Source organism: Haliaeetus albicilla, chromosome 1 (genome assembly GCF_947461875.1).
Source record: "Haliaeetus albicilla chromosome 1, bHalAlb1.1, whole genome shotgun sequence".
NCBI lineage: Eukaryota > Metazoa > Chordata > Aves > Accipitriformes > Accipitridae > Haliaeetus > Haliaeetus albicilla.
In genome coordinates, this window is record NC_091483.1 from 54683222 (window position 1) to 54710444 (window position 27223).

General features: G+C 49.0%; 2 protein-coding genes and 1 long non-coding RNA gene across 4 annotated transcripts in view; 2 read left to right on the forward strand and 1 right to left on the reverse strand.

Annotated features, from left to right (window-relative positions):
* The window catches only part of PDGFRA (platelet derived growth factor receptor alpha), a 35685-nt gene extending 14459 nt beyond the window's left edge, over positions 1–21226 (reverse strand). The window contains exons 1-12 of one of the 2 annotated variants that reach the window (XM_069790094.1): positions 21096–21226; positions 13280–13340; positions 11549–11863; positions 8286–8549; positions 7444–7574; positions 5888–6059; positions 5595–5784; positions 4956–5071; positions 4340–4466; positions 3145–3338; positions 2590–2684; positions 2347–2479 (exon numbers count right to left, since the gene is read on the reverse strand). In XM_069790094.1, coding sequence (XP_069646195.1) covers positions 2347–2479; positions 2590–2684; positions 3145–3338; positions 4340–4466; positions 4956–5071; positions 5595–5784; positions 5888–6059; positions 7444–7574; positions 8286–8549; positions 11549–11863; positions 13280–13328 — 1786 coding nt within the window. In that variant the 5' untranslated portion in view covers positions 13329–13340; positions 21096–21226. Of the gene's footprint in view, positions 1–2346; positions 2480–2589; positions 2685–3144; positions 3339–4339; positions 4467–4955; positions 5072–5594; positions 5785–5887; positions 6060–7443; positions 7575–8285; positions 8550–11548; positions 11864–13279; positions 13341–20586; positions 20726–21095 lie in introns of those variants that run through there. The other variant, XM_069790083.1, reaches the window with a different exon arrangement.
* On the forward strand, positions 21213–22409 carry LOC138686514 (uncharacterized). Its single transcript, XR_011325882.1, has 2 exons — positions 21213–21399; positions 22057–22409. It is a non-coding gene; the product is annotated as an uncharacterized lncRNA (long non-coding RNA).
* A 314-nt stretch (positions 22410–22723) lies between these two features.
* LOC138686525 (collagen alpha-1(I) chain-like) overlaps positions 22724–27223 on the forward strand; it is a 31888-nt gene continuing 27388 nt past the window's right edge. The window contains exons 1-7 of the mRNA XM_069790212.1: positions 22724–22988; positions 23070–23325; positions 24006–24097; positions 24650–24702; positions 24804–25045; positions 25452–25593; positions 26306–26341. Coding sequence (XP_069646313.1) covers positions 22724–22988; positions 23070–23325; positions 24006–24097; positions 24650–24702; positions 24804–25045; positions 25452–25593; positions 26306–26341 — 1086 coding nt within the window. The remainder of the gene's footprint in view (positions 22989–23069; positions 23326–24005; positions 24098–24649; positions 24703–24803; positions 25046–25451; positions 25594–26305; positions 26342–27223) is intronic.

Genomic DNA, 27223 nt, shown 5'->3' on the forward strand with positions numbered 1-27223 from the left:
GAGGCCTTCAGTGGAGCCCAAAGTTATAGCGTGTGTGTACTTTTCTTAGCATAAAGGCACGGCTGTGATCCGCTCGCTGGAGGAGCAGCGCTGCTTCTCCGCCGCAGAGGGACGGTGAGGACACCGCCGCAGCTCAAGGCCCCTCAGACTAATGGAGGAACAGCGCCTGGGGGTGAGAGCTATTTCAGCCTCTGTACCCATCCATAAAGCTTATCTGCTGAGCCTGTCGGAGCGGTGCTGTTTTTCTGCTCGGGGGGACACAAATACAAAGGTGAAGTCTGTGAGTTCGTTCCAGACACAGTCTTCTCAGCTGGGTGCTTCTTTGGCTAAAATTGAACTGGGATGATCAGCCCACCCCAAATTAAACCGTGACTCTCTTGGTCTATATCAAAAGCCAAACAATTTACATCCAGTTTTTAGCCTCATGAGAAATTAGGTACCACATCCCTAACTGCCGTGTTACTTGAATCTTAACTTGCCTTTTGCAAATGGGGATGGGTCTGATTCTGTGTCAGACCAGCATTTCATTTTATTAAGATCACCAGGACAAATGGGTGGCTTGCTGGGAAGCGATAGGAGCAATTCTGCCCTCTCTTTACAGCCACCCCGGGATCCTGAGAAACAGTAGCATTTGGACCCCGTTCCTCAAAAGGCCCTGCCCTCTGCCGTCCAGGCAAAGGAGGAGGTCCAGGTCCTGCTGGGACCTTGCCACTTCCCAGAGCCAGGAAAAGGCAGTGGCATTCAAACAGCTCACTGCGTTACTGCATTTCTCATTCGGTTACCCATCTCCCAGTCTTGCGCTGGCTGCTGAGTGCTTTAAACAGCAGCACACTACATAGATTGTGGAGGCATGATAGCAAAGTGAAGTTTGCAGTGTAACCCAAATTTATCAATTGAAGCTCCATCCAGCCAACATTCAGAGTTGGCATGTAACACAGCACTGCACTCCAGGCACTACTAGCTAGAAAAACAAATAAATGCCAGCTGGCTTACACAGCTAGGATGGGAAATGCTCATCTGGCTGAGCCAAAATGGGTTTGTATCCTGCTTCAGAGCCTCCCTGAGCTAAAGGTGTCATTGCTTTGCTGTTATCTCCCACTTTGATAAGAGAAAACCCGCACGAAACAGAATTACCAGCCCCAGAAACAAAAGAGGTCCCCACCAGCAAGCATTTCATACGGCAAAACTGCCAGCGGGTAAATGTTAACCATGTCAAGAAGAATGCTTGTGCAATCCAGATCACCAAAAGGACATCTAGCATTAGTATTTAAAGCAATGACTGTTCTGAATATACTTGTAAACAGGAAGGCATTGAAGTAGGATGGTGCTCATGAGTCAGAGGGAGACCAAGTCACAGTGGTGGTCTGTTAACAGCTCAGATCTGACAAATCCTATTTAGGCATATAATTAAAGTCTGGGTTGTAATAAAATAATTCCATTAAATATCTACCCTCCTCTAGTTTTCAATTAGCAACATGAATTTAATTAAAGGATATCATTCCTGAACCAGAAATTTTTGTGCTGCTTCTTTCAAGAATTAACATCAATTCTTCCTCTGCGATGGGGAAGGAGAACTACACCAGGGGAGTATGTTTCTTAAAATATATCAAACAAAAAACATATTTCATCTTCTTCTCCTGTATTTTGTGATACAGCTTGGTGCACAGATACCTCCAGGAGAGGGAAGCCTTGTATATTTAAAGCACTATCTGGATAGAGCATTAAAATTGTCTATGGTCTACACTTTCAACTGACATAAGTGACAGATTGGGCCAGCCTTGAAGAAGTAATTACAACTGAATTCTGTATGAACTCCAATGCAGGAATAACAAAGCAAGAAAGCAGGAGGGGAAGGAAGAACAGTAGCCACAAAAATAAGTTATGCAGTTATCAGCACTGATATGTGCACACCATGGATTAATAACTTTAAAAATATTTTTAATAAAACTACATAACTACTTGCAGATTTCCCTTGGCCTCTGCACTTAAGTATATAAATGTCTTGCAAATAAAAAATGCTGATGCACTTCTTACGGGTGCCTTAGCAGAAGTGAGTGTTGAAGAGGGCATTCAATGCCGGGAAGGGCCCCCTAAGCTACGTGGAGGTGGGCACCGCCCGCGGGGCATGTGGAGGAGAGCTGGAACGGAGATGCGGGAGACACTAATGCAAGGAGCTCAAGGCTGACACCACTGCAGGAGAAGAAGAGGATGCGGAAGGAGAACTGAGGCTCTGGACTTCATGGCCATAACTTACATTGCAAATCCTGGTAGCAGAGACCTCAGAGTTGTCCTTAATCATCCTTCTCCCCAGAGAAGAATGAGATTAGTCCCTTAGAGGAAACTTACCAAGCACTAACCCGTCTCGAGGAAACTCCCATCTGGAGTCATAAGGCAGTTGCATTGGGTCCACATAAATGTATTCATGGCCATCAGGGCTGATAGACTCAATGACTCTCCATCTTATCTCATACCTTGGCTTCTGCAAAGCACATTGAATGCAAAACCAACCATTAGTCCTGTGCCTGACTTCAGACCAGATCAAAAACCAGCAGGGCTCAGCATCCAAACTGAAATACTTTTCTACATTACCTGTTTCCATATGATGACCAGGACAATCAGTGAAATTATCACAATCACTAACAGCACTAAGACTGCAGCAGCCACCGTTAGTTCTGATCGCAAGGCTGTGGAGTAAAAAGACAGACCACATTTTCCTCCTGAGCTACGAGGAACACGACACACACATAAGACACCCACCTCCCCTACCATCGCAGTTCCCGTGTCCTGCAGATGTGGCAGGAGCAGATCCTGAGGCTGGTGACTGTGAAGTCTTTCCAAGCCCAGAGCTGCTCTGCCTTCCTGTTTCAAAACCAAATGCAGAGATTGCCTAGAAGAACACCCCATAGCCAGTGGCCATAAAATGATAAAATGAATCATGGAACCACATAGTAAGTGAAAAACAGATGCAACATAAAGACCCGTAGAATGCCTCATTCTCAGATGTTCCAGAGTGGAAAGAAATCTACTTTCATTTAATTTTATCTGCAGCAATTCATATTTTTATCTATTAAGACTGAACTGAGGTGTGTTGGAGAGGGGTCAAACTGGCTGCTGTAATTTCATGGAAATACAAAGCAAACTTACTGGGAGCCACAAGCTTCAGTTCCCGAGTAACAGCACCAAGGTCATTCCTTGCCACACATCGCACAGCCAGGGTTTCCTCTACCTTCTGGAAGGTCACCTGGCTTTCCACCATGTTTTTCTCATCCAGGTGGGCTTCCAAGTGTATATCAGAGATATTGTTAGTTAAAAGTGTCCATGAGGTGTCGTTGCTGCACCTGCAGAGAAGAATAACAGGGGGAATGGGCGTTGGGCATAGGTATGGATAAAGAAGAGTGAACAGAAAAAGAATCACCTTTCCTACAACTTTCTTCTGGCAATGATCCTTTTAAAGACCAGAAATGCTTAAGACCACCTCTGTGAAAAGCCTGCATCTTTCTTCCCTCAGAATAACTTGCCTTCTGATCCTCATTACTGCTGCCGCTTTGAGGGCCTGACAATGCAGCCCAGCAGGTCCAGTATAGATAGACCTTGGTGTCACTATATATCCCACAGAGCTACAGTACTGGATGGATCTCTATTTCTCCCTGAATCTTTAGTGCTGTATAAGGCTCGCTGGGGCAGTGCTAGGAGGACAATCATCCCACCAGGCAGTAAGAGGTTTTAGCACAATGAGAGCAGAACACAGCTGGGAGGTGCCCAGGGCTCCTAGCCTTCTTCCATGCATGGTCTCCCTCTCCCTGGTGGATAGATAACCTCTCAGGGAAAAACTAGCCTCCCAGTAGCCACAGAAAGAGCCAGTCTAGAACTAGCAAAAATGGGAATAATTACTCCATGTATCTAAAATACACTGAAGGCAAAAATTATAATTAGGGGGGAAATAATTACAAATGAAAATTTAGAGGCACAAAAGAGTATTAATGAAGCAGACTGAGCTATCTGTGAAATGAAAAGAACTCCCTGAATGGAGGGACAGTTGCTTCTCGAGATCCTTACTCAAACCGGGACTGTGAAATCTACTGAGTTCACTTATTGAACACAAAGCTGTTATAAGAGAAACCTCCTGAATTGATGCATTGTGTCTTCTCCTGCAGGATGCAATAGGAAGGGCACTGACAACCTCCCTTGAAATAAGAGCAATGTGCCTCTAAAAAGGAAAATATTATCTAGAGCTTCCTGGCTCTTGATGAGGAAAATGCAGTATGGTAACTAATAGTGTTAAGCTAGTCAAGGACTCGACGAGTCATAATTTAGGTAAGAAAGCGCCCGCTCCTCTTACTTTTTAATGTCCTTGCAAACCAGCCATTCCACATCAGGAAGCGGGGTCCCCTCCGCCAAGCACCTCACCGTCTGCCCGCCCGCAGAGCCGTGGTGATCGTCCACGAGGTCTAAGATCAGGGCTGGAACTGGGAAAGAGTCAGGAGTTTGTTAAAGTGTTTGTCAGGGTCTACAAAAAAACCAGCCTGAAGTTTCAAATAAAGCAGGTATTTTGTCGGTGGCGTTTGGCCAACAGCTTAGCAACAGCTAGAGACCCAGACTTGTCCAGGAGGTCCTTATCTCCCGTAGAATAGAGCGGATCCTAGGCTAGAGCCATGAAAAGGAAGTGCTGCGGTTATGCCACGTCCTCATGTCATACTAAATGAGCTATCGTCCCCGCTGTCAGCTGGAATAACTTAGGCGGGAGGATAAAGTTTCTTTTTGGCTCAAGGCCAGCGCAGAAGTGAAAGCCAGGATCAGGGTAGGAGAGCTCCAAGGACTCGGCAGGCATGCACTCCTCTGGACACCCCGGTTCACACCTTTCTTATCTCCATACTCCAGGCAATCCAATGTCTAAGTGCATCAAATCTTTGCCATGTGCCATCAGTTCTGGTGGGCAAGGCTTTGGGGCTCCTTACCTTGTATTAGCAAGGAGAAGGTGTATCTTTTAATCTCATCTTCATTTTCAGCAACCAAAGTATAATATCCGCTGTCTTCTTCCTTGGCCCGGATCAATTTTAATATACTCTGAAACCTGCAGAAATGAGAGGTGTTGTTTGTATTTTTAAAGCAGACATATAAAAAATTTGCTTTGGTGCAACATGTAATCTGGGTATGTAGCAATTATAATGTAGTGACATGTAGCATTTCTAGCATGCCTTTAACCAAAGTCACTACTCGAGTGGTAAATAACTACCAACATACAACTGAGAAACAAGTGGGCGTAGTTATATTCTGCAGGGATCTGACAAAGCCCTTAATATTACTGGAAATAGCCAGAAATTATTGGTATGGAAACATTTTGGAGGGACTGAAGAGGCTTAGTGCTCAGAAACCAAGATTTCTACAGTTTGGAGAGGTTGATGTTATGAAGGGAATAAGAAGAGGCAGATTAGGCATCACCCTTTAGAGTAGAAAACAAAAAAAATTATTTTTAAATGCCACTGAGGAAGAAGCAACAAACTGAGGTGGAAAGAGAGAGCAGGAGCAGTGCCCAGGTTTCTGGGGCAGAAACTCAAGTCAACATGGCAAAGCAAGGGTCAGAAGAATATTTTTACCTTGTTTCCTGGACTCTGTTGGAACTAGTAACAATCTCAGTAAGATTTTCAATCAGAGTTACATTATCCTTCAACCAGTACATTTTTGGTGCTGGGTATGCCTGCACATCGACGACAAAGTTTTTGACTTCGTGTAGATTGACAGCTTCCAGAGGGCTAAACTGAGGCTCCAGGTGAACAAAGCCTTTGTCTGTAAATGAAAAAGCCTTGTGTAAACAACGCTGTGCAGCACTTTTCCAGAATGGTGTTTTCCAATGTGTTAATAATTTTTGGACACTAAAATCAGACTATACCATGAACTGTAATGACTACTTTCTTATTTTCCTTAACCTCCTTGGTTGCATGCCGAGCAGTACATTCATAATCCCCTGTGTCTTTCACTGATGCCTCAGGAATGGTCAAGGTGTAAACCAGCTTCTGCGATGGGACTTTGATATCATCAAGTTTTATCAGACCTTTTTCTTTCTGTAGTTTGGAGAAGGAAAAAAAACCTTACTTAAGTAACTGAGCTGAAAGCACACCATTGAGGATCTATGATGCCACTGGAGCGAGAGCAACCATCTAAACCCTGTATGGCAGAAGACTTGTTTACTCAGTCAGGGACCTATTTTTCAGCCACAGGCACAAAAAGTGTCTATAAAAATACACCCTTTTGGGGGCAGGCACAAAAGGATGAGGAGGTTGAGAGCTCATATTTTGTTCACTCAGAACAAATACCATTCAAAATTTGGGTGAGCAGCCTGAAAGAGCATTTTACTGCTTATGCACTACCTTCTCCTCAGACACAAAAGCCACTTGACTTTTCCTTGTTCAGTTCCTACCCGTGAAGTAGGGTGAATTTTTATCCCCTCCGCCAGACAAAAAGTAACCAGTTGCTAGATTCTATATTCTGCCTGTTCTCAAAACAAGAATAATTTATTGGCAAGGAGAAGACTCCTGCGAGTAGAAGGATGGTGAGAAAGGTAGATCATGTTATCTTGAGAGGCTGGAACAAAAACAATGCTGGGGCTAGTTTTGAAAGGTGGCATATAGCAGAGATTATGATGTGTAACATGGAAAATAGAACAAAACCTTCTCAAATAACTTTTCTTCTTGTCCTCTTAACTTACTTAAATAAAAAGTGGGATTTGGGGTCATGACTAGGTACACTTCAACTACCCCATTCCTGCAGTGACCAGACTTTTAACATGAGATACTCTGAAATTCTCCATTGACCAGGACTGGCTCTGATCAAGTCTCACGGAATAAAAATTTTCACTGCAGAAGGATGTTACGCCAGTTTGAAAATTTCCAAGGTTCTCCAAAAGTTTTAAGGTTTTCTTACTAGATGGTTCTCATTAGTGAGTAATTACACTGACTGTAAGAGTCATTTTAATTTACACCTGCATAAGGAAAAACAATTAAGACTATGGACTTGATTCTTCATCGTCCTTTATTATGCCCAAGAACCCAGTGTTTAAGAAAGCCATTTTAGAAGTTCAGACCTTCAGCAGCAGAGCTCTATGTGTTCAACACATTCCTAGATCTTTCTATTTCCACAACATTTCTTTTTTTGAACCAGCACAAGACCTGAGAGACAGCATTCCTCCCTCAGAGGATGGACTCTCAGTCATACCTCTCCTTCCTCTCATGCTTTGCATACTTACTAACGCAAACTCTAACTTTTGGGACTGACTTTCTTTTGTGGTAACCTAAAAGTAAAATAAATTACTTTGTTTTCTCTTCTCAGCTGTCCTTATTCAGAGAAGAGAAGAATATTTTACAACCTCACCTTCTTCCCCAATGAGTAACTACCAACATTCAAACAGAACAAAAGAAAATAAAACAACCAAAAAAGAGAGATATTTACCACTTTCCCAGGATAATTCCACTGTAGATTAACCACCTCATTGTCAAAGACCACACAAGTTACTACGATGGTTTCGCCTGTTTTGTAGACAGTTTTAAGAGCTTCAATTTCAACTGGCAGCTGTGAAGTAGCTAAGAAAAGAGAGACAGCGGATTTAGTATTTAAAAAGTATGCAATTTCACATGGTACAACTTCAGGGAGAGAATTCCATTTCACTTCCTCTACTGAGGAATTACCTGGAAAATTCAGGGAAAGTGCTGCTGATTTATACTGGTATAAACAATTTGTATTTAAAGCATGAAGTGTATGGGCATTGAGTTCAATCCCACAAAGAAATTATCCATGCATAAAATTTCAGTTAGAAGTTCCTAGCTCAAATGCCCCTGTAAAAAGGCACTTGGTATAAAATCAATTTCCCATTTTGCTAATCAGTGACTGTCTTTGAGAACCCCTCGCTGGCCAATAAAAACCTTGCTTTCAAAATATTTGAATCATGCTGTTTTTCAGACTACCCAAAGTCCTATGATTTGAAGCGACTGGGAAACACCAGTCTTTTAAGTTACGTTTCAGCAAATGGGATAAAAATCCACGGATTATGGAAGACTTTTCTTGCAACCATTTGGGAGAGAAGATAAAGTTAAGGACACTTTATTCTCATAAAAATTTTATGCAACTAAGTAAAGTACCTGGCAATACTGCCAGAGGAGCAAGGAGGTCATTGTTGGAGAAGTATCTGACATAACCCTGTGATGCTGTGCTAATATGGCTCTTACAGTGTGAGGGAAGAACGGGGCTAAACATTATTACTTTTTTTTTTTTTTTAAATGAACAAAACCAAATACCTCTCAAAATATAGATGAGGAATTCATCGGACTTGAACTCCATGCCTTTAACCATTGTTTTGCATGTATATGAGCCCGCAGGGAAATTCCCTATGAAGCCTTGTTTGCTGTCATAGAAAGCATAGACAGCCTTGTCTAAACTGTTAATTAAAGTCACTTGAGCATTTGGGTCACTTGTCCGACAAGGGATAACGGTGGGATCACCTTCTTCTACTAGGATGAACTGGTCTTCTGGTATAGAAGGAACAAAAGGCATGTCTGGGTCTGTAAAAAACAAGAGTTAATTTTACACTTTCTTGTACAAGAATTGGATATCAATGACTGCTTATAGATCGTTAACTGAAACTAGTACAGTTCATTACCCCACTTTTTCAGAGATTGCAGGTAGGGCATGGTAATTGCATGCGGTATCTCAGTTTTGCTATTTGATCTGACATTGTAGTGAGACATTTGACCTAAGCACAAAATAGGAAAGGGCTTGGGCTCCTTTGTGACAATTCAGGATGCAGATTGAAAAATACAAATGATCCCTCCCCCCCAAAAATGCTAAGTATTATTAATCCCCTTAGACCTGGTTCTGACATATCTTTTTGCCCCCACTGTAGGAATATCTAGTGACAAAAAGCGAGAAAATCACTTCTGGGTGTGAAAACATTCATGCAATTGCTGAGGACTAAAGTAAAGCTGAATTCACTTTATCATAGACAACTCTATCAAAATATATGTACAGCAAAGATCTCAGGGAAGAATTTAGACTTAAACATTCTATTTTTATGACACAAGATTTTGCACTTATGTGCAACATTCACTGCACAAAAACATTATTAAAGATCCTGCCTTTTATTGGCACAAATCACTCGTCTTCTTCAGTTAGATGTTTTTTTCCCTTTGGTAATAGTAGCTGTCTCCTAACCAATATATAAGCAGAGAAGAAAAAAAAATCCAAACACTTTCCATGTTAAAAAGTAGAAATCAGTTTCATGTTGTTTATGTTGAACACCATTAAAGCCACATTTCATCAAAAATAGTTCAATGTACTTATCTTCATGCATTTCTAACATGTCCAACACTACAGTTATGAGACACAGTTAATTATGGTCACAGCATGTGGTTTTCAAAATATGGTATTCAACCAGAGAAGAAGCAAACAAACACCTGGTAGTTTTATTTCTTTTGAAGTCAACAAAATATATGCCAACTTTCCAATCCAAAGTCTGAGTTTAAAACACAATTGCATAATATAGTCAATTTAAAAAGCGTAGCCCTCAAATTATCTCCATTTGGCCATTCACAATAAACAAATAATCCCTGCTAGTCTGAAGCTTCTGTGCAAAGCTTTATAATAAAATTTAATAAATAGAAATCCAAATCCCTCCAACAATAGACTTTCTGCTGCACTGGCAGGCTCTTTGTAGCAATATTCCAAACACAGCGCTCCATCCCAAAGATGCTGCCAACTTCATGTATTCATTTTCCCACTGTAATTTAAAACAGAAACAGGATTCACCTAGTTTGGTTTTCTGTGTGCTGTTAGTGAAAATAGGATATTGTGTGAAGTCTCAACGTAATCCTCCTTGGCTAAAGTGGGTTGCTGCCACCCATTGCCCTCCTAATTCATTGCAGGAAAAACAATTGTAAAGACAAAGTTTGTAGTGGAAACAGAAACACTCTCTATAATTTGGAGAAAAGGATATGTTTCTGCATTTATGACATCTTGATGGTTAGTGAGTGGAAAAAATTACAGGGTGTCTCTGCCCTGCAAATCTGGTAGGCTGATGTCTAGAGGCTTTTAAAAACCAAACCCAAAAGCCCTCTTGAAGAAATCTTCCATCTCTTGCCTTTATATTCCTTCACTGGGTGAGTTACAAGACTGCTTAACACCAACAACATCTTCTGGTGATTTGGGTAGAGCTGTTTAGAAATTGAGATACACGTGCCAAAGCCTGCAGCCTCTGCCGAAACATCCTGCTTCAAGAATGAACGTAAACACTTTACATTTGTTGTGGGAAATGGAGAAAAAGCCTTGGAAGAATCACTGTCCTTCAATCACACATCGTGAAGTGCAGAAACTTAATGCCACTGCGAAACAGCCTTTAAAACAAGTCCTGTTACTGCTTCGTGACTTTTTTCCCCTTCCACAGTCTTCCTTGCAGTGGCAGACGTCATCTCCTTCACAACATACTGCAGTTTTGCAGGATGATTTGCAATCTCTTCTTCTCTCTTTTGTTTCCTGTTCAAAATATTTACTGCAAATCTACTGGCTTGATCTTTCCTGGCTCTGTAGTTGTGTCACTCATCCCCTGAACCCCAGCCAATGCCAAGGAAACATCTAGACAGGGCTTTACAAAGGCAGTCGGTTGTGGCTCAGCCACTGGTGCCTATCTCAGCTATGACAATAAAGATCTTCATCGCATGGATAGCATGGAAAGCCTTTAAACAGACTTCCAGTCGGAACAAGGGGGTGGGAGGGCAAAGCTGGGGATAGGTACTTCCAAAAAGAAGGGATGCCATTTCTTCTGGGTCCAACAAGTTTTCCACCACTAAAGAGAAAGGCGGCGCAGGACCTGGGAAGTCTGTGTTTGCTTTGAAAATTACAGGGCACTGCATGGTAGCACCATATTTTTAATCTTGCATCAGACTGGCCAGCAACAACACTTCTCATTTCACTGTCCTTTGTGACAGCCCCCTCCAAGACATCTCTGTTGCTTTATACTTCCCAGGCCCTATGCACACACAAGCTTTTTCCAGTTCTCAGTTCAAGCCTAATTCTGGTTAAGAACGAGGTATGGCCTTCCTCATCTGGCAACTGCTTTAGTGTCAGACATGGCACTGGTTTGGTCAGTACACATCCCAAACCATCCACCCAAGTCACCCCTGAAAGGACTGCCATTGACATTAACGCCCACCTGGGGGCCAGGCAAACCCGAAGGCTGGACATGCTCCCACAGCCAAGCTGACCTGGCCACCAAGGACTACTACCTAGCCCCTGGTGGTCAGAAGACCTCAGCTCTGAAGTTGCAAATTCATCCCTCTTCTTGAGAACTAAAACTCTTACCAAAAAAACTGAAAACCGATAGAAAGAAAGAGGAACATATCCATAGACTCACAGGGGCTGGTCTTGATTTACACATTAGGAAACGGCCCTGGGGTCATTTATCTTCTTCTGACAGCAAATTGCCACCAGCAATACTCCTCTTCTGAACATCCAGAGTTCAGCTCTCCCATCCAAACCTCCAGGTACAGCTGTGGCATCCCCCACTTACCAGGCACATAGATGTAGATGTCCTTCCCTTCCACTTCCCCATCCTCCACTTGAGTGTGATTATAATAGCAAACATATGAGCCCGTATGAGCGGCTGAGGCATTTCCTACTTCGAGCACCGTCACGAAGAGGCCACTGTTGTTTTCTTCATGTCTAATGTCTATCCTGTGGCTTCCCTCGGTCACTGGGTACTGCCAGCTCACTTCGCTGTCTCCAGAGCATTTGAGCGTGAAATTGGAATTCAGCTGTACCACCATTTCATTCCTATTGGGAACAATAGCCGGCAGAGGAAGCTGGCAGAATGTTAGGAATGGTCCTGCAAAAAGACATGAATAAATAGCATGTGAACACACAGAACAGCCTCAGCACGGGGATGTGAAAGCAAGCAGAGTGGATCCAGAGCAGCTCTTTTTCTGATCATTTCAGACATGCTGATGTCCCAGGAAATTCGCCCTCGTTAAAAGCCAGAGCTTTGCCCAATGGATGGCAAACGGCTTCCCTTTGAAATGCTAAGTGTTTGCTTGCTGACTTCTGTTTGTCAAATCAAGAGGTGAAAGACAGATGTGAAGTTAGAGATGGCTCCCAGTGCACACCTCAGCTTCCCAGCCCCAAATGTGGGCTCGGCTCTGCTGCAGACCAGTGAATCCCACACCCTGGCTGCTGGGTCGTGGGCATCTTACAGCTCCTTCCAGCAATGGTCAGGAAACCAGCAGTTCTGTCAGCCTTCGAGTAAGCTCACAACCGAAAGTTAGAAACCACTTCCCAAGACCAACACCTGCGTTTTACATCTGGCTTCTATTTCTGCAAAAGGCCGGAGCAGGGGCTTACACTGAAAACTTGTGCATCGGGTCTACCTCTAGCCAAAATGTACAGAAGGTTTATAGCCAAATAAAACTGTAATTCACTGAACTAGATGTTGTAGATGGCACTGGTTTTCAAATGCAATCTCCAGTTACAGGCTCAGATTTGCAAGCCTAGGTAATTTGTAGGCGGGCTGGTGCAGGTCCAACTCCCAGAAGCAAAATTAGCGGAGCCACACCCTAAAAAAATAGGGAATTCACCAGGGAAACAGACGTGTTGTTTCAGTCTATCGAATGACCCGTACAAAACAGATAGGGTAGTCCACGATCAACAAGCACTTAGGCCCACGGCGTGAAAGTGGGCTCTGTGCAATAAACCGGCAGCAGGAGTCCAGACTCTCTTTGAAACCAGTTTCTCACTCCTGCACGTGTTATCTCAGTTTACAGGCCCTTTCTATATTTGGCGCCCTGCGGCAAACCCTGCCCTCCCCTCCCAGCACCATCCTCTCTGCAGATGTCGGGAGGCTCGGCAGGCAGCCCCGGCGAGGGCGGTTCGGTGGTGCGGCGTGGGAGGATGCGGGGAGCCCACACAGGCAGCCTCGCCTGCACCACACTGCTGGAGAAACCCCAGTGGGGCAGGGCTGGGACAGCTGGAGGTAGGCAGGCTCACTTTCCCTGCGCAAGGCAGAGAAAAAGGGGGGGGGGGGTTATAGCAGCTGTAGGGTGCCAAAGTGGCTGGCACAGGCTAGCAAAAGTACTGCCTTCTCCGCAGGTCTGGTCTTAGCCTACCGAAGGGAAGGGCAGAAAAATAGAGTCTGTAGCCAGCTGGCAACCGTTTGGCATTTGTTATTGTGGGCACAATGAAAGCAAGCTTAAATACAAATTTACAAAGGAATAGGGGCGGAGAGGCTTAGAGGACTGAGGAACATTACCTGTGAGAAAACATCCCAGGATCAGGAACGTCCGTGGGGAAGTACCCATAGCTACCAACAACTGAAACAGAAAGGAGAAGGCAAGAGAGAGCCAGTTAATGGACTGACAACAGTATGAGAGGTTGCAGGACCCCTCTCCTGCAGTGCCCTAGCTCAGCTTCCCAGCACTCTGCACGATGCCATGGAGAGAAACAGCCTGGGGACCCCGGCTCCCACCCGCAGCCCATTGAGGGTCACGCCACCACCTCCCACGAGGTACGTGGGGCCACAGACACATCACCGGCATGGGGAATGCAGCTAAGGCACCATAACCCCTTCCCTCTACTGCCAGCGTAAGGAGCCAAGTCCTGGCGCATCGCCCTTGCAAACAGCCTGCAAGCAGCTCCGATGCCCACTGCAGCACCCAGGACCGAGCCCACAGAAACACCCCCGCACAGAGGCAGTACCCTCACAGGCATCCCTGAGGATGCAACGGCTTTATGCAGTAAGCTCTGACCTTATAGCTGCAAGCAGCTTTTATGGGAGAAAAAGCATATTTTGAAGCTACTTTTATTACAACTAGTACAATCCTGAGTGATATTTTTGTTTTGCCATTGTACATATGTATATATATAGCTTAGTGAATACAATGTAATACAATAGTGTTTATTGCTTATTTAGCAAGAATTCCCTTGATCGAGAGGCATGCTATTTAAAACATATGCTGAAATCTTCTAATGGAGTAAATCCATGACAGACTGCAGGCCAGCACTGCCACTCACACAGCATCTCTTCTCCCCAACACTGTGGAGAATCATAGATCATATGCGATAATTTCTGCTTTCAAACACATAATCCTAAGGCATCAGTCCTGAAGAGGCAACAATAGCAATAAGCATCTATGTAATTTTTTGTGCCATCTAACGACATTTCTACTTAAAACCCTCAAGCAGCCTGCTAGGTAATTTCCAGAGGAGAAGCTCCTACAACCCCTGCTCCCATTGAAATCAATGGACATTTTGTTGGTGACTTTAATAGTAACTGGATTTGGCCCAAAGCCAATTTAGATTTAAAAAAGACTGCACGGAAGAACCTTTAATCTGAAACACAGACCGAGGAGTAAAATAAAAGATGATGTCCCAAGATAGGGACTACTTTTCAAAGGTTCTGGAGAGTTTCTATTCACCCTCTGGTATCCAGTTCCTGATGCTGAGATAGGAAAGCCCATAGGTCCATCTACTTACTACGACTATGCCAGTGCCATATGGGAGTTAAATGCTTACATCATGCCAAGGAGTGTTTCTGAACTAGTCCTGCTTTCCTCCTGCAACGTGTGGAGCAGACAGCATGCCTTTGCGATGCAAAAAGTATTTGATACTCGAATCAAACCTAAGGGTCTCAGAAGCAGGATTAGAAGACTTACAAACTACCAGCCTCAAAAACATGTACAAACTACTTCAGGAATTCAGCTGACAACGTTCCAGCAAAGACAAGGCATTTTGCTTGATTCTTCAATTAGCAATAATTGCCATGTGTTTATGTATCTGTCTCCCACTGATAACAGACTCTTGGATATCAAAGAAGTCCCTCGGTTTCAGCCTCCTTACTCATTTTTATCACATTTATATCCTGAAATTCTTTCTGATAAAGTAACTCGCTGTAAAGCTTTAAAGACTTACCATGGACTGCCTTATTGATCTGACTTCTAGCCTCCCAAGATCCACAAGACAATGTTACCCCACTGTCTGCCAAGTTTCCTTCTGCTTTTTCTCTCTGAAAAGACAGATCTCTCCCCCTTAGTGTTGTTTTTACAGACTATTCAGTGCAAGTGATGCAGCCCAGAAGGAGAAAAAACAAAGCTAGCTCATCTCTTGTACACCAGTCTGTAGAAGCTCTGCTGAAGTGGACATGCACTGTTGCAGAGCTGTGTGTGTAAGTGAGAACCGAAGCCCCATGGTTATACTGGTGTAAGTACAAGTGATGGCATTTCCAAAGCGCTACTTTGAATTTGCTGTCTTGGCTGGACTGCCCCAGAAATCAGTAAGAGCTGAGTGCCTCAATCTACTGTTGCAGTTTAAAAACTCAAGGACTTGACTAAATTTGCATTTTTCATTTGGCTATTCTTTCAAAACCCAGAGCTTTGATCTTTCCTCAGTGATCCGTTAATCTCATCAAGACCCAGAGCAACACTTCCTTGCTGTGAAAGATAGAATAATGTACTAAGGATTCACCATCATCCGTACTCAAAATCTGTTTGAGCTGGATTTAGTTGCATCATGCATCTGACTTAAGCGTGCTAGAGTCCCATCACCAGCCTATCCTCGCACGTCAGTGCTGGAGGCAAGGTTTAACACAGGTACAATTTCACACTTCTGGGCAAGAAAGCGTTTACTCGTTCCCACAACACCAAGCAGGTAGACTTATCTTGTTTTTCTTTATTTACCATCACCTAATTTTTTGTATGCATTTATTTGGCTTTTTTGCCTTCCTTACGGCAGAGCAGCCCTCGTTGTCCCAAATCACCCAGATCTCAGCTCTGAATAAATACATCAGGTTCTGTTCCTAACACCATTCAATCAAATGACAAATTGGTGCAACCTCACTGAAGCCAGTAGATTTATGCAAGCTGAAGTCCAGTATTGACAGCACATATACAATGTAAGTTTGAGCCAACCTTAATTTCTTGCATACCTTGAACATTGCTAGCTAAAATAGAAACATGGACGTATATAGTGAAAGCTTGATGATGCCGCAAGGGGTTTGCCACACTCTCTGCAGGGGAGGCTGATTGCCCAGGGTAAAAAAGTCATTGCACCTACTTTAACCACTGGGTTTTAAAAGGATCTGACTAAAATCCTGGTATCTCTCTTGTGTACTTCAGTGATAAAAAGTCTGGAAAATAACATCTGAAGAACTGTTATCAGCAAGGAGCCAATCTTCAAAACACTCACTGCCAAGCGCTGGCTTCTTACCAAGAAGGGTTTCATTGACTGCACCGCAGAAGACAAAGTAAAATCAATATCCAGAAAGCCAATAGAAATATGTCTGTAGAAAATGGTGGTTTTCCTAGGTGATTGCTCTACACGTCCTAGAGAGAAAGCACAGTGGTGGACCAGGACGAGCCAACAGTATATATTTTTTTCATACTGCTGTAAATCAAACAAAGACCTCTTACTTTCAAGACAGAAAACTAGCCCATCTACCAGAAGACTAGAGATTACCACGCTGATTTCCTGCCAGCTACCCAGTCACGACAGTTCATCCTCTTGGCCACAGGATGGCAATGTTGATCCACATTAATGAACCAAATGTCTTGCCGAGCAGAAGGCAATGCTAGTCTCCAACGTAGCAGATGGAATCTAAACTGGGTCTCCTGGATCAATTTAAAATTCAAATTTTTGTATATTTTAATTTCATGCGAGTTCACCAACTTAAAAAAAATAGATAAATAAAACCAAACTGGTCCCTGTTGCTCTGTATTTACATAAGTGATAGGACAGTAGTTGGATTGCAAATCTTGGCACGTAATGATGTGATTATCCTTGTTATGAGAGGGCTGGATAATTTCAGTGGTGATTTTGTCAGAGTGGCATTCTGTCCTTCTGGGAAGACTGATCTTTTCCAGGAAGAGCTAAGGCCAGCCCAAGAAAAAAGGGGAACATTTCCTCCTTGTGGTATATGTCACTAGCTGAATGTAAATGTTCAGACAGGAACTCCCGAAATATGGCTTGGTTCTCAATTCCCAAATTGCAAACTTAGTTCTCCACAGGAGCAGAGCTGCCCTGCAGTGCTCACAGGTGGGTCTGAAGGTTTCACTGAGGGAAGGCTCAAACAATAAATGAAAATTTCTTCAATGATAAAGACTGGCATATTCTCCTAAAAGGAGGCTTGTTCCACATCCAAGTTATTTGCATCCAGCATAGCCTGTACGCAGGAATAACTACGCACCAAGACTAGCCCAGTGCTGGGCTCCTGCAGAGAGCTTCGGGCTCTGCAGGACACGCGGTGATGGCTGCTACCCGATGTGCCTTCAAGCCAGCCTCAATTCTTCAGCCTAACCCTCAAGGACAGGCTCCACATGCAGCCTAGGAGCTAAAGGTGGGGAGAAATTCATGAAGTCTAATTTCCCCACTCGGTCCAAAGAGGATTTTCCAGACTGTCTCAGCAAACAGACAAAAAGACTGGCACTTCCAAGGAATACATCTCACTTAGATTCTCGGGATCAAACCAAAGAACATCTCAGATCGCAACTCAAGTGCTCAGAAGCATTGCATGGAAAAACCAATCCATCTCTGTTGACCACAAGAGCTAAGAAGCCTAGCTGTTGCAAACTTTTCCCCTGGGTGCCCATGCTAAGCTTTACTGGCTTGAAAGAGATGAGTCAAGCAGGAGAGCAAGGCAAGAGGGAGAGAAAGGATTGTTTGCTTACTTGCTTGCTTTTTTTAAATTATCATCAGTTTTTGCCACCACCAGGAAAAAAACCTCTCAGGAGTCATTCCCTGGTCTTTACAACAAGTGGAGCAAATGTCTTCTCTTAAAATTTTCAGAGTTCACATGCAGAAGTAGTGCCATTGTGGCCAAGATGATGTAAGGATGCAAGCGAGGTGAGGACTGTATAAAGTTATACATTTCACCCTCACTTTTAGACCAACTGGTATAGCTGGAAATAACCAGCAAGGTCTCGGGTATGCAAGACTTTTTCTGTCTGTATACACTGTACTCAAATCCTAGCTCAATACTGTAGTACTGTGGAGAGGCATTTTATTAAAATATTTATTACTTCCTGCTTTCTTGAAACCTAATACCTATATATTACTCTCACAGCCGCATGAAGATTTCCCATATATTAATGAGCAAATAACAGCGAAGATGGCCCCAGTGCCTGATGGCAGCTGGACTGGCACACCTCCTGCCCCTTGGGGCCTGGAGAGGAGTACCAGAACAAGGGGTCTCATTTTAAAGCAGCGGGAGAGCGCCCACAGGCTGGGAGAGCTGGTGTGCTTGTGAACTGCTAAATCCCAGTGCTTTGTGCGGTCTCATTTTTCTTCAAACTTTTTTTTTCAAGCTTTGAGGTTGGCTAAACCACTGTTTAGCTGAGGGCCTTTCTAAAATGCTCTTTGTTAACTAGAAGCTAAAACTGAAATCCCTTGCTGGGAGATCTTTCCCTAGCGTTTCTAGACCCAGAGTTAAAGTGGGATCTCCACAGTTCAGATTTTGATCCGCCAATGACAGAGGAACCTTTGATGCCTGTCTCCTTGCTTTGATCCCGTCCCTTGCCCCATCCAGGGACACGGAGTTAAGGCAGCCGAGCTGGAACTCCAGCTGGGCTCTGCATCGGCCCTGGGAGGGCATAACAAGCTGCCCCCCTTCCCCCGGTGCGCCCGGTCGGGGAGACAGCGGGCTGCCTACAGCCAGCCGGGACTGGGGTGGAGATGGTTGGGGAGGGGGGTTACGTTGACACTCTCCAGCCCTCATCAGGCTGCAGGCGCTTGCCAGACCCTGCGTGCCCGCAGGGAGCCCGAGCGGCAGCCCCCAGGGCGCGGGGAAGGGCCGCGGCTGCCCCTCGGTCCGTGGCCCCTCGGCGGAGCCCGAAGGCTAGAGCCGCTGCGGATCAAAGGCTGCCAGGGGCACCGAGCAAACTTAGCAGGGATGGCAACTCCCAGCCACTTCGCTGTTTGTCTGGGAAACAATAGGAAAGCCTTTGCCAAGCTGCAGCGATTTTTTTTTTTTTTTTTTAATGCGAGGTAGCCAGGAAAAAGAAAAGCGGGGTAGGGGAGATGGAGGGGGGCAGAGCAAAGCCGTGTTTCCCTCCGGGGCTGTTGGCGCTGCGACCCGGGGCTTCTTCTCCAGCCCCCTCCGTCGGGCGAGGCACGGACCCCGAGGGCGCGGGGTCCGGCGAGGGGGCGGGCGTCTCGGCGGGGGACAGACGTCGTGCCCCGGCTCGGAGCTGCGGGACCAAGGGAGAGCGACGTGCCCGGAGCCTTGGGGACGGGTCCGCCGGTCCCCACGCGGGCCGAGGCGATGCCCTGTCCGCCCCGGGCGTGCAGCCTCGGGCCCCGGAGGAGCGCCAGGGAGCCGGAACGTTTGCAAGAGACGCGCCGAAAATGCCGTCGAGGGGCGCTGGAAACGTGCCCCCCCGGCGCGGGCGGGGGCCAGGGCATCCCCCCCGCCTCTGCCCCGCAGCCGCCTCCCCGCCGGGATGCGGGCGAGCCCCGGGGACTGGCGGCTGCGCCCCGGGGCTGCTGCCGCCGCCTCGCTAGATCTGTCGCTGCTGGCTCCAGAAAAAGCTGTCCAAGTCCTGTTCTCTGGAACGGCTCCTGGGCCGCGGGATCCGCGTCCAAAAATGTTGAGCAATGCCGCGGACAGCCAAAAAGCCATTTCCTACTCGCTCCTAGGACTTTTCCAGGGGACTCCAGCCTGGCAGAGGCTGGCAAGTTTGCAGCCTCCGCTCTTGACAAAATCCAAACGGTGGCCGCGAAGACCGTGCCCTCCCCCGGGAGAGGAGGCGGTGGGCTCCAGCAGTCCGGCGGGGCACGCGGCGGGGCTGGCGTTCCCGTTGCGAGAGGGGGCTGTAAGCTGGAAAAGCTCCAGGTACCGGTCCTGCCTAAATTCAGCATCTTCCCTTCCCTTCGGCTGAGACGTGTTAAAAAAAAAGACGGGGCGCGCAGGGACGGAGCTCGGTTTGCCTTGGGGGGGTTGCGTGCGTGCCCCCGCCCGGGATCTCGGGGCATTTTAGGCTAGCCTAGGGGGAGAGAGGTGGGAAGGGGGGGATCTGAAGAGGGGAAGGTGGTGAAAAACAAAGGGTGGGGGAAGGGACGGGAGAGCAGCGGCGTGAAGCAAGCGAGGGATGCGAGAAGAGGGGGAGCCGCTTACTTCGCCCGTGCGCGGCCCCCCGTCCCCCCGGGCGGGCACCGCCGCTGCCCGCGGAGCCCCGGCGGGTCGCTCCCGCCCCCGCGGCAGGAATGCGGCGCGGTGGCCCCCGCCGTCCCAATGTGTTTGTCATTAGCCCTGCCCGCGCCGCTCGCCGCCGCGCCCCGACGGCCCGCGGAGCGCCGGCTCCCCGCTCCCCGCTCCCCTCCGCGGGGGCCGCCAGCTCCCGCCGCCCCCCGCCGCCTGCGCCCGGCGGGAAGGAGCCCCCCGCCCGGCTCAGAGCATCGGGGGGAAAAAGGGGGGAAAAAAAGAAAAAAGGTGGAAAAAAAGCCCCAAACCAACAACGAATAAATGAAGGGGGAAAAGAGAAGAGAAGAAAAAAAAATTAAAACAAAAAAAGAAGCGGGAGAAAAGGTGAAAAAAAGGAAAAGGTGGGGAAACTGCCCCTCACCTCTTACCTTCTCCTTTATAATCCGCAGCCCCACTCCTGCAGATTGTAAAGTATCCAAAATATGTCCACGTCTTTTGTGACTTTCCCCGCTCAGCCGCGCTCTTTCCCTCCCGCTCGCCCTCCCTCCCGATCCGACTGTAATGGTCTCACAAACCGCGTCCCGTAATTGATTCAATGTTATAGTCCATCCTTCCAAAACTAATCATTTGCTTTAAGTAAATAGCTGTCAGGAAATGAAGCCCCCCTCCGGCCCCTTCAGAATAAGAGCCGCCCTGGCTCGCCCGGCGCCCCCAGCCCCGCGGCCGGAGGCGGGTGCGCCGGCGGGAGGCTCTTACGCAGGCAGGGGGGCCAGTCTCTGCCTCCAGATTTCACCAGCCTTGCAGGGGAGGGGGGAGGTTAGCCATATGGCAGGGGCGAGGGGGAGGAAAGGGGGAAGCGGAGAGTTTTGCACTGCAGGGGGAGAAAATAAAAAAAAAAAACTAAAAAACCCCACCAAACAACAAAAAAACACCCGACCTAAAAAACTTTCATCAAAACTCCGAGTGCTCCCAATTTCATGAATGAGCCTTCCCTTCACAGACCCTCCAGGACGGTGGGTCGGGCGCCGGGCTCGGCGTCCACGGTCACAGTGTGAGTTTATGGCTGGGGAGTTTGAGCTGGAAACGAATTTGCGGCTTCCTCGCGTCCTTTGTACACCGCTGAACTCGGGCTTGGGCTAGAGAGCGGGACGGACGGCCGTGAGCCAGCCAGGAGCAGGCGGCGCTGAGCGAGAGGGGAGAGAGGCATCGCTAACTTTTATGAATGAAAGACACAACGAAAGGTAACCGTCGCCAGGAGCCGGCCCCCCCGAACCCCGCTGCTCCGACGGGACCGAGAAAGCTCTTCTCTTCCTCTCCGCCTTTGCTTCGCCCAGCGCGAACAAACCCCAGTAACAGCCGAGCCGGGGGGCACGGCGAGGGCCGGAGGTGCCTGCGGAGGCGAGGGCAGCGCACGTCCGAGCCCGTCCTGTTTGAACACGCTGCAGACGGAGCTTTGATCCCCGCCGGGGAGCCAGCACCGGGTATCTCTGCTTTGTTGGCCGTCGCTATCTGCTGGCGATAAGGGGCGGCCGGGGGAGCTGCCGGGGAGCTGCCCTCGCAGCCCTTCTGCTGCAGGCTGCGTGCGGGAAGAGGCGAGCGGGGCCGGCGGGGCGATGCGGCGGCCGCGGGAGAGGGGGCAGTGCAGCCCCAGGAAAGGAGCGGCGCGGGAGGCCCCTGCCCGCCCGCCTGCCTCCCTGCCCGCCTGCCTACCCGCCTGCCCGCCTCCTGGAGAGGGCACTGGCCCGAGAGCTGCGCCCCGGGGCTTCTCCCGCTTCCTCCCCTCCCCGGTCTGGCCCTCCCGCCCCCCGCACCTCTTTTTTCCTTTTAGTATTTAACAAAAGAAAAGTTTGTTCTCGAAGTCAAGCGCCAGGATCCGGTCTTTTTTTCTCTCTCCTAAGCGAAGGGGAATTCAACCTCTGAAGCGAAGATGCCCCGAAGGGAAGGGGGCCAGAAAGGAGACCCGGCTCCCGTGACAAGCGTACTCAGGCTGAGGTGCCCCGGGCTGGGCTCGCAGGGTCCCCGGCGGCGCTCCCGGCCCTTTGCACGCCCCTCCACTAGGGCATCCTCGGCTCGGGTGAGTGCACAACCCCGCTATTGCTTCCACATGTTCCTCCAGGAAATCATCGGAGTCAGGAGCCCCTGGTCGGAATGCTAACAGGATACCGTAATGCTTGTGAATAAACAACAGGCTCCCAGTGAGTCAAAAGCATGGCAAAAAAAAAAAAAAAAAAAAAAAACACCCCGAAAACAACCCAGAAAAAAAAAACCAAACCACCACACCCTGGAACTCTCTACCTGGGGGGGAGGGCGGCGAGCGCACCCAGCAGCCCGAACCCCTTAATTTGTGGAGGGAAAAGTCCTATCATCACTGGGGTCGGAGCTGCGGGCTCCCGCAGGCTTAAGCCCCACGAAGATGTGCGGTTCAGGCCGACGGCAGCAACCGCCTGTGAGCTCCGAGGCGATCCGGCCGGGCTCGGGCCGTGATTTACCGGCGTGAACGTATCTGGTTGAACGTGCGGGGAGGTTGAGGTGATTCCTGGCTAAGTACCGTCAGGGTGGGACGTGATGCGAGAGCTGCTCTTGCAAACAGAAAGGAGCAAAAGGAAAGGGGAGGAGGCGCCTTCTGGTTGCAATTACCTGCCTTATTTGAATAATGCCTTTGTCATGATCATTATCGAGCGGTCGTTAACGGCTTCCACGTGGGATCTCACAAGACCCAGCGAAAAATCAAAATTGCAGACTGGGGGGGACCGGCAAAGCTGCTTGCCAGGCCAGGCCGGCGCTGCGGGCGGGGAGCCCGACGGCCCCAGCGGGGACGGGGACGGCGACGGTAGGGTCCCGTCGCCCAGGGCCCCTCCGGGGGAGCGGCGACACTTTCCCCGACGTGGCTTTCCCCCTTCCCCACGCCAAGGGCCGGGCCGCGCCGCGCCGGCCCCACGGCCGCCGCCGCGGGGAGGAACCGGGCGGCGGGAGCCGGGCCGGGCTCTGCCCGCACGGCCAGGGCCGGGCAGCCGCGGGGCCGATCCCCCCCCGGGAAGTGCCGGCGGTGCCTATGGATTGATGCCGCGCAGAGGAGGTGGCAGTTCAAATAAACCCACCGGGACGGCTGCTGAGCTCTACCGTGTGGCGCAGGGGGGTCCCGTCCAGGGGGGCGCGGGGGACTTGGGGTTAGCGAGAGGACAAGCTGGGGGTGGGGGGATTTTTTTACCACTGCGGCCCCCTCTCCTCTCCCCTCTCCTCCCGCCTTCCCCTCCCCCGAAGGGCTGGAGCATAAGGCATCCCGCTAGCCTGTGTTTATGCGGCAACCGATGCAAGCTGCACATCTTCAACAAAACGGCGGCGCCCGGCCTCTGCCTGTTTATGCTCCCAACCTGCCCCCCCCCCGGGGGGGGTGTCCCTCCCCGGGCCCGCAGCGCCGGCAAGCTCCGGGCAGCGGGCACCGACGGGGCGGGTTTTGGCAGAGCGGCCCGCTCCGCTCTCGGGGGCTTCCAGGGGGGCTGGGAGGCTGCCAGCCGCCCCGCTCAGCATCCCCCCCCCCGCCCCGAAGGAGTCCCAATTTGCTGCAAGTAATGAGCCCTTTCCTGCCGCTCGCTCCCAAGGGTGAGCCGGGCAGCGTTTAGCTGGCTGAGGCTGTTAGCCAGCCTAATAGGTGGCTCATGTGGGGTCCGGGCGGCCTCCTGCGGGGCGGGGGCGGGCGAGAGGGGCTGCCCCGGCTCGGGCCCCGCGGGAAGCCCCGCCGTGGGGCCGCAGCCTTTTGTCTCGGTTTGATTATGGTCACCAGCGTTGCAGCGATGCACGGTGCGGGGGCCAGCTGCAGCCTGCTCACTCTTTTCACCTTTTGGAGCAGGAACCCCTGCGTGGTGGTGAAGAGCAGCTACGGCCTGGAGCAGAGACCCCTCAAGCCCCTGAGAGAGGGAGAAAGCGGAGCGGCCTCTCATCGTTTGTCGCTATAAATCTGTGCTCGCATCTGTCGCGGAGGGAGGAGAACACAGCAGTGAGGGCTTCCTGAGACAGAAGGGGAGCAAGTTAGGGGACCGCCAAGCTCCCCAGGCCCCCCGGGAGATGTGCGCTGCCCGCAGGAGGGCCCTGTGTGCGTTTACAGTCCTACCAGGGGTGGGTTTTCTTCTTTCTTTCCCTCTTTCCACAACACTAGATTCCCTCATTTTGTTTGTTCAACAGAATTTGGCTCTGAATAGCAGGGATCCCGTGTCACGGAGAGAACAGGGAGCCAGACAAAAGAAATTAACGTTGCACAGCCTGCCCTCCCCAACCTTTATTTTGATTCCCCACATGGTTGGTTAAGGTAGTTCCCCATGCCCGTCGTTTTTCCCACTGAGGCCGCTGCTGCCACAACGTCGAGCTGTTTGGCTTTCGTTGTTGCGTTTGGCTCTTGACATTAAAAGATGCCAAAACAGCCATGGAAGCCTTATGCTTTGAAAAACAGGCTTTGTTTTTCCTTCTGCTCCCGCCCTGACTTTTTGACTGGGGCAGGACAAAGAGGCGGCTCTGGCCCAGAAGCGGCCCGAGCCCAGTCGAGGGCTGAGGTAAGGCAGTCCAGAAGGCAAAGCCCAAGCGGGTCGCCCCTCCGGCTAGCCCTCCGCCGGCGCCCTGCTCCACGCTTCGCTTTGCCCCGGCCCCCCCCCAGCCCCCGGGGCGGGGAGCCCCGGGCCCCGCCACCGCCCCGACGGGGCGGGAGGGGTGGGGGGCAGAGCCGCCCTGCCTGCCGGCACCCCCGGAGCTGCCCTTGGCCCTGCGGCGGCCCTTCGCCGCTGCCCGGCCGACCGAGGGTTCCCGGGGCAGCCCCGCCGCCGCCCGCGACACTAGAGGGCACCGGAGCCCGCAGCGAGCCCAGCCCAGCCGGGGCACCGCACGCCCCGCCAGCCTTTGGTGTCCCTGTTGTTAATTAAGGGATCGACCGGGTTTGGAGAGGGTGCTGAAGCGGGGCCGGCCTCCCGTCCCCGAGAATCCGAGGGCTTCATCCCTGCAGGTCCAGCCCTGCAGCCGCTCGGGGGACGTGGCGTGCTGCAAGTAAAGCAGAGAGAGCAATTCCTCCCGTGCCGCACATGAGAAGTTTTCCCTCTGAAATCAAAGGACCTCCTCTGCTGATTCAGCCCAGGTTTGATTTCGGTTCATAACTCCCGAGACCATTATCTCTGCCTTTGTTCTTCCAAGCTGCAGCAATTAATGGATTACAGCAGGACGAAAACACAGCCAGACCAGGCTGCTTTGGTTCTGCGTCTACTCACTATTAGTACCAGCTTTGCCCCCTCGGGCTGCTGTGCTCGGGACCCAGCCCTGAGTTCTGCGCGGGGGAGCTGGCTGCTGTGGAGGCCACCCTGGCCATAGTGGTCACGGCCACCCTGGCCATAGTGGTCACGGTCATCCTTGACGCGACGGGCATGGACCAGCCCTGGTCTGTGTCAGTGTCAGTCCCTGTGCGTGCCTGGGCTGACCACGTCCACCATACATCCCTCCCACGGGCACCAAAGAGCCAAGCTAGGCTGAGCATCACAAAGTGCCAAACTCGGGAGAGACCCAGCATGTCTGTTTACTGACTACCCTGAACTGCCCATGCTCCAGAAGTGGGATGTCATTTTTCTGCTTCATCCCGCAACAGATTTTCTTCTGATGCTTAGTGATTAACGATACATCCCTTCGGGATGATTTGCTGTAGAATAACTTGAGCCAGGGCCAAGGTTTCTGAATTGTAATTGGCTTTCTAAAAGGATCTGTCTCCTCCCTGGATGTTTCATGCTCCGAAATACCATCACAAACAAAACACCATCCGTCTCTTTCTGTGGCATTGAGAGATTCTGAGCATGCGTCTCCCCCATCCCAAGGATAAAGAGGAGGGAAAGCTGTCAATGCCTCCTAAGAGCTTGCAGAATTGGGGTTTGTGCAGAGACAATGGAGGTTACAGGTTTCACCCAATACTTTCCAAAACAGGTCGACCCCTAATCCACCATTAGGAATTGCAAGAATCAGCATCCATGTTGACACAGTCAGCAAAAAGCTCCAGACCTGAAAATTAATTCAGTTATTCCTCTTAGTCATTGAATTCAGTCATTAATTTTACTTTTATTTACCAAGATTATGCTGGAGGCACGTTAGCAGGAGGTGTGAATTACGTTGTCTTTCTTCTTGCAGCACTGTGTGTTTCCTGTACTCAAACACAAGATTGAGGTTAGTTCTGTAACCCTAATCTGTGATGGAAGAAATCAAGCAGGCGCCATTCACACCTAGAGCCAATGACTGAAGCCTGCACGTTCAGCTTGCTTTCTTTAGTTGGGAGACAGGAGGGACTGACACACTGAAAAGCCAGGGGAAAATGTTCCTCTCTTTTCTGTCACTTCTACAAAAGACTGTTTGGGCTTTTCCTTTTGTCTGAGGTCACCAGGTTTCAGTCTGTACCACCTCTAATTCTGCAGGGAGCACTTTCTGCTTCAGTTACATGTTTATTTGCCTGGCTGTTGTTGGCAGTCTTTTAGAGTACTCAGTTACATGCACTTCACTTGGGCAAGGTGGTTGCAGAGGGAGAAATGCGAGAGTGAGATGAGAGGAAAACGCAGGTACGGGTCCCTTCCCTGCGGATGTGAAGCTACAGCTCAGGCTTAGCTCAGACAGGGGAGCTCTGGCATGGCTCAAGAACAGGGGATACGGCAGCATGTAGGTAGGTTTTGATCCTTGGACTGCTGGCTGTTTTAGTCAGATACTCTGGTTTTTAACCTAAATTATCTTTTGAGAAAGAGTCTAATGTGGAAACTGGGCCAGATTCTGCTTTGTGTAAATGTGGTGTAACCCTAACTTCAAGGGAAATAGTCCAGATTGAATCTGGTATAATTAAGATTAAAAATTGGCTCTGGAAGTCTTTTCTTTGGCAATAAACTTAGAGAAGTACTGTGAAGAAAAATAATTCAAACCAGAACAATGTTTCAGTGCTCTTTTAAATAACATATGCTATAGGCACTTTGAAGGCATTTGTTCTCCATGGCAGCAGTATTTTAAAACTTTCACTTTGGTTCCACTAACCAAGTTAACCCTTGATAACCAACTGTGTTTAAAATA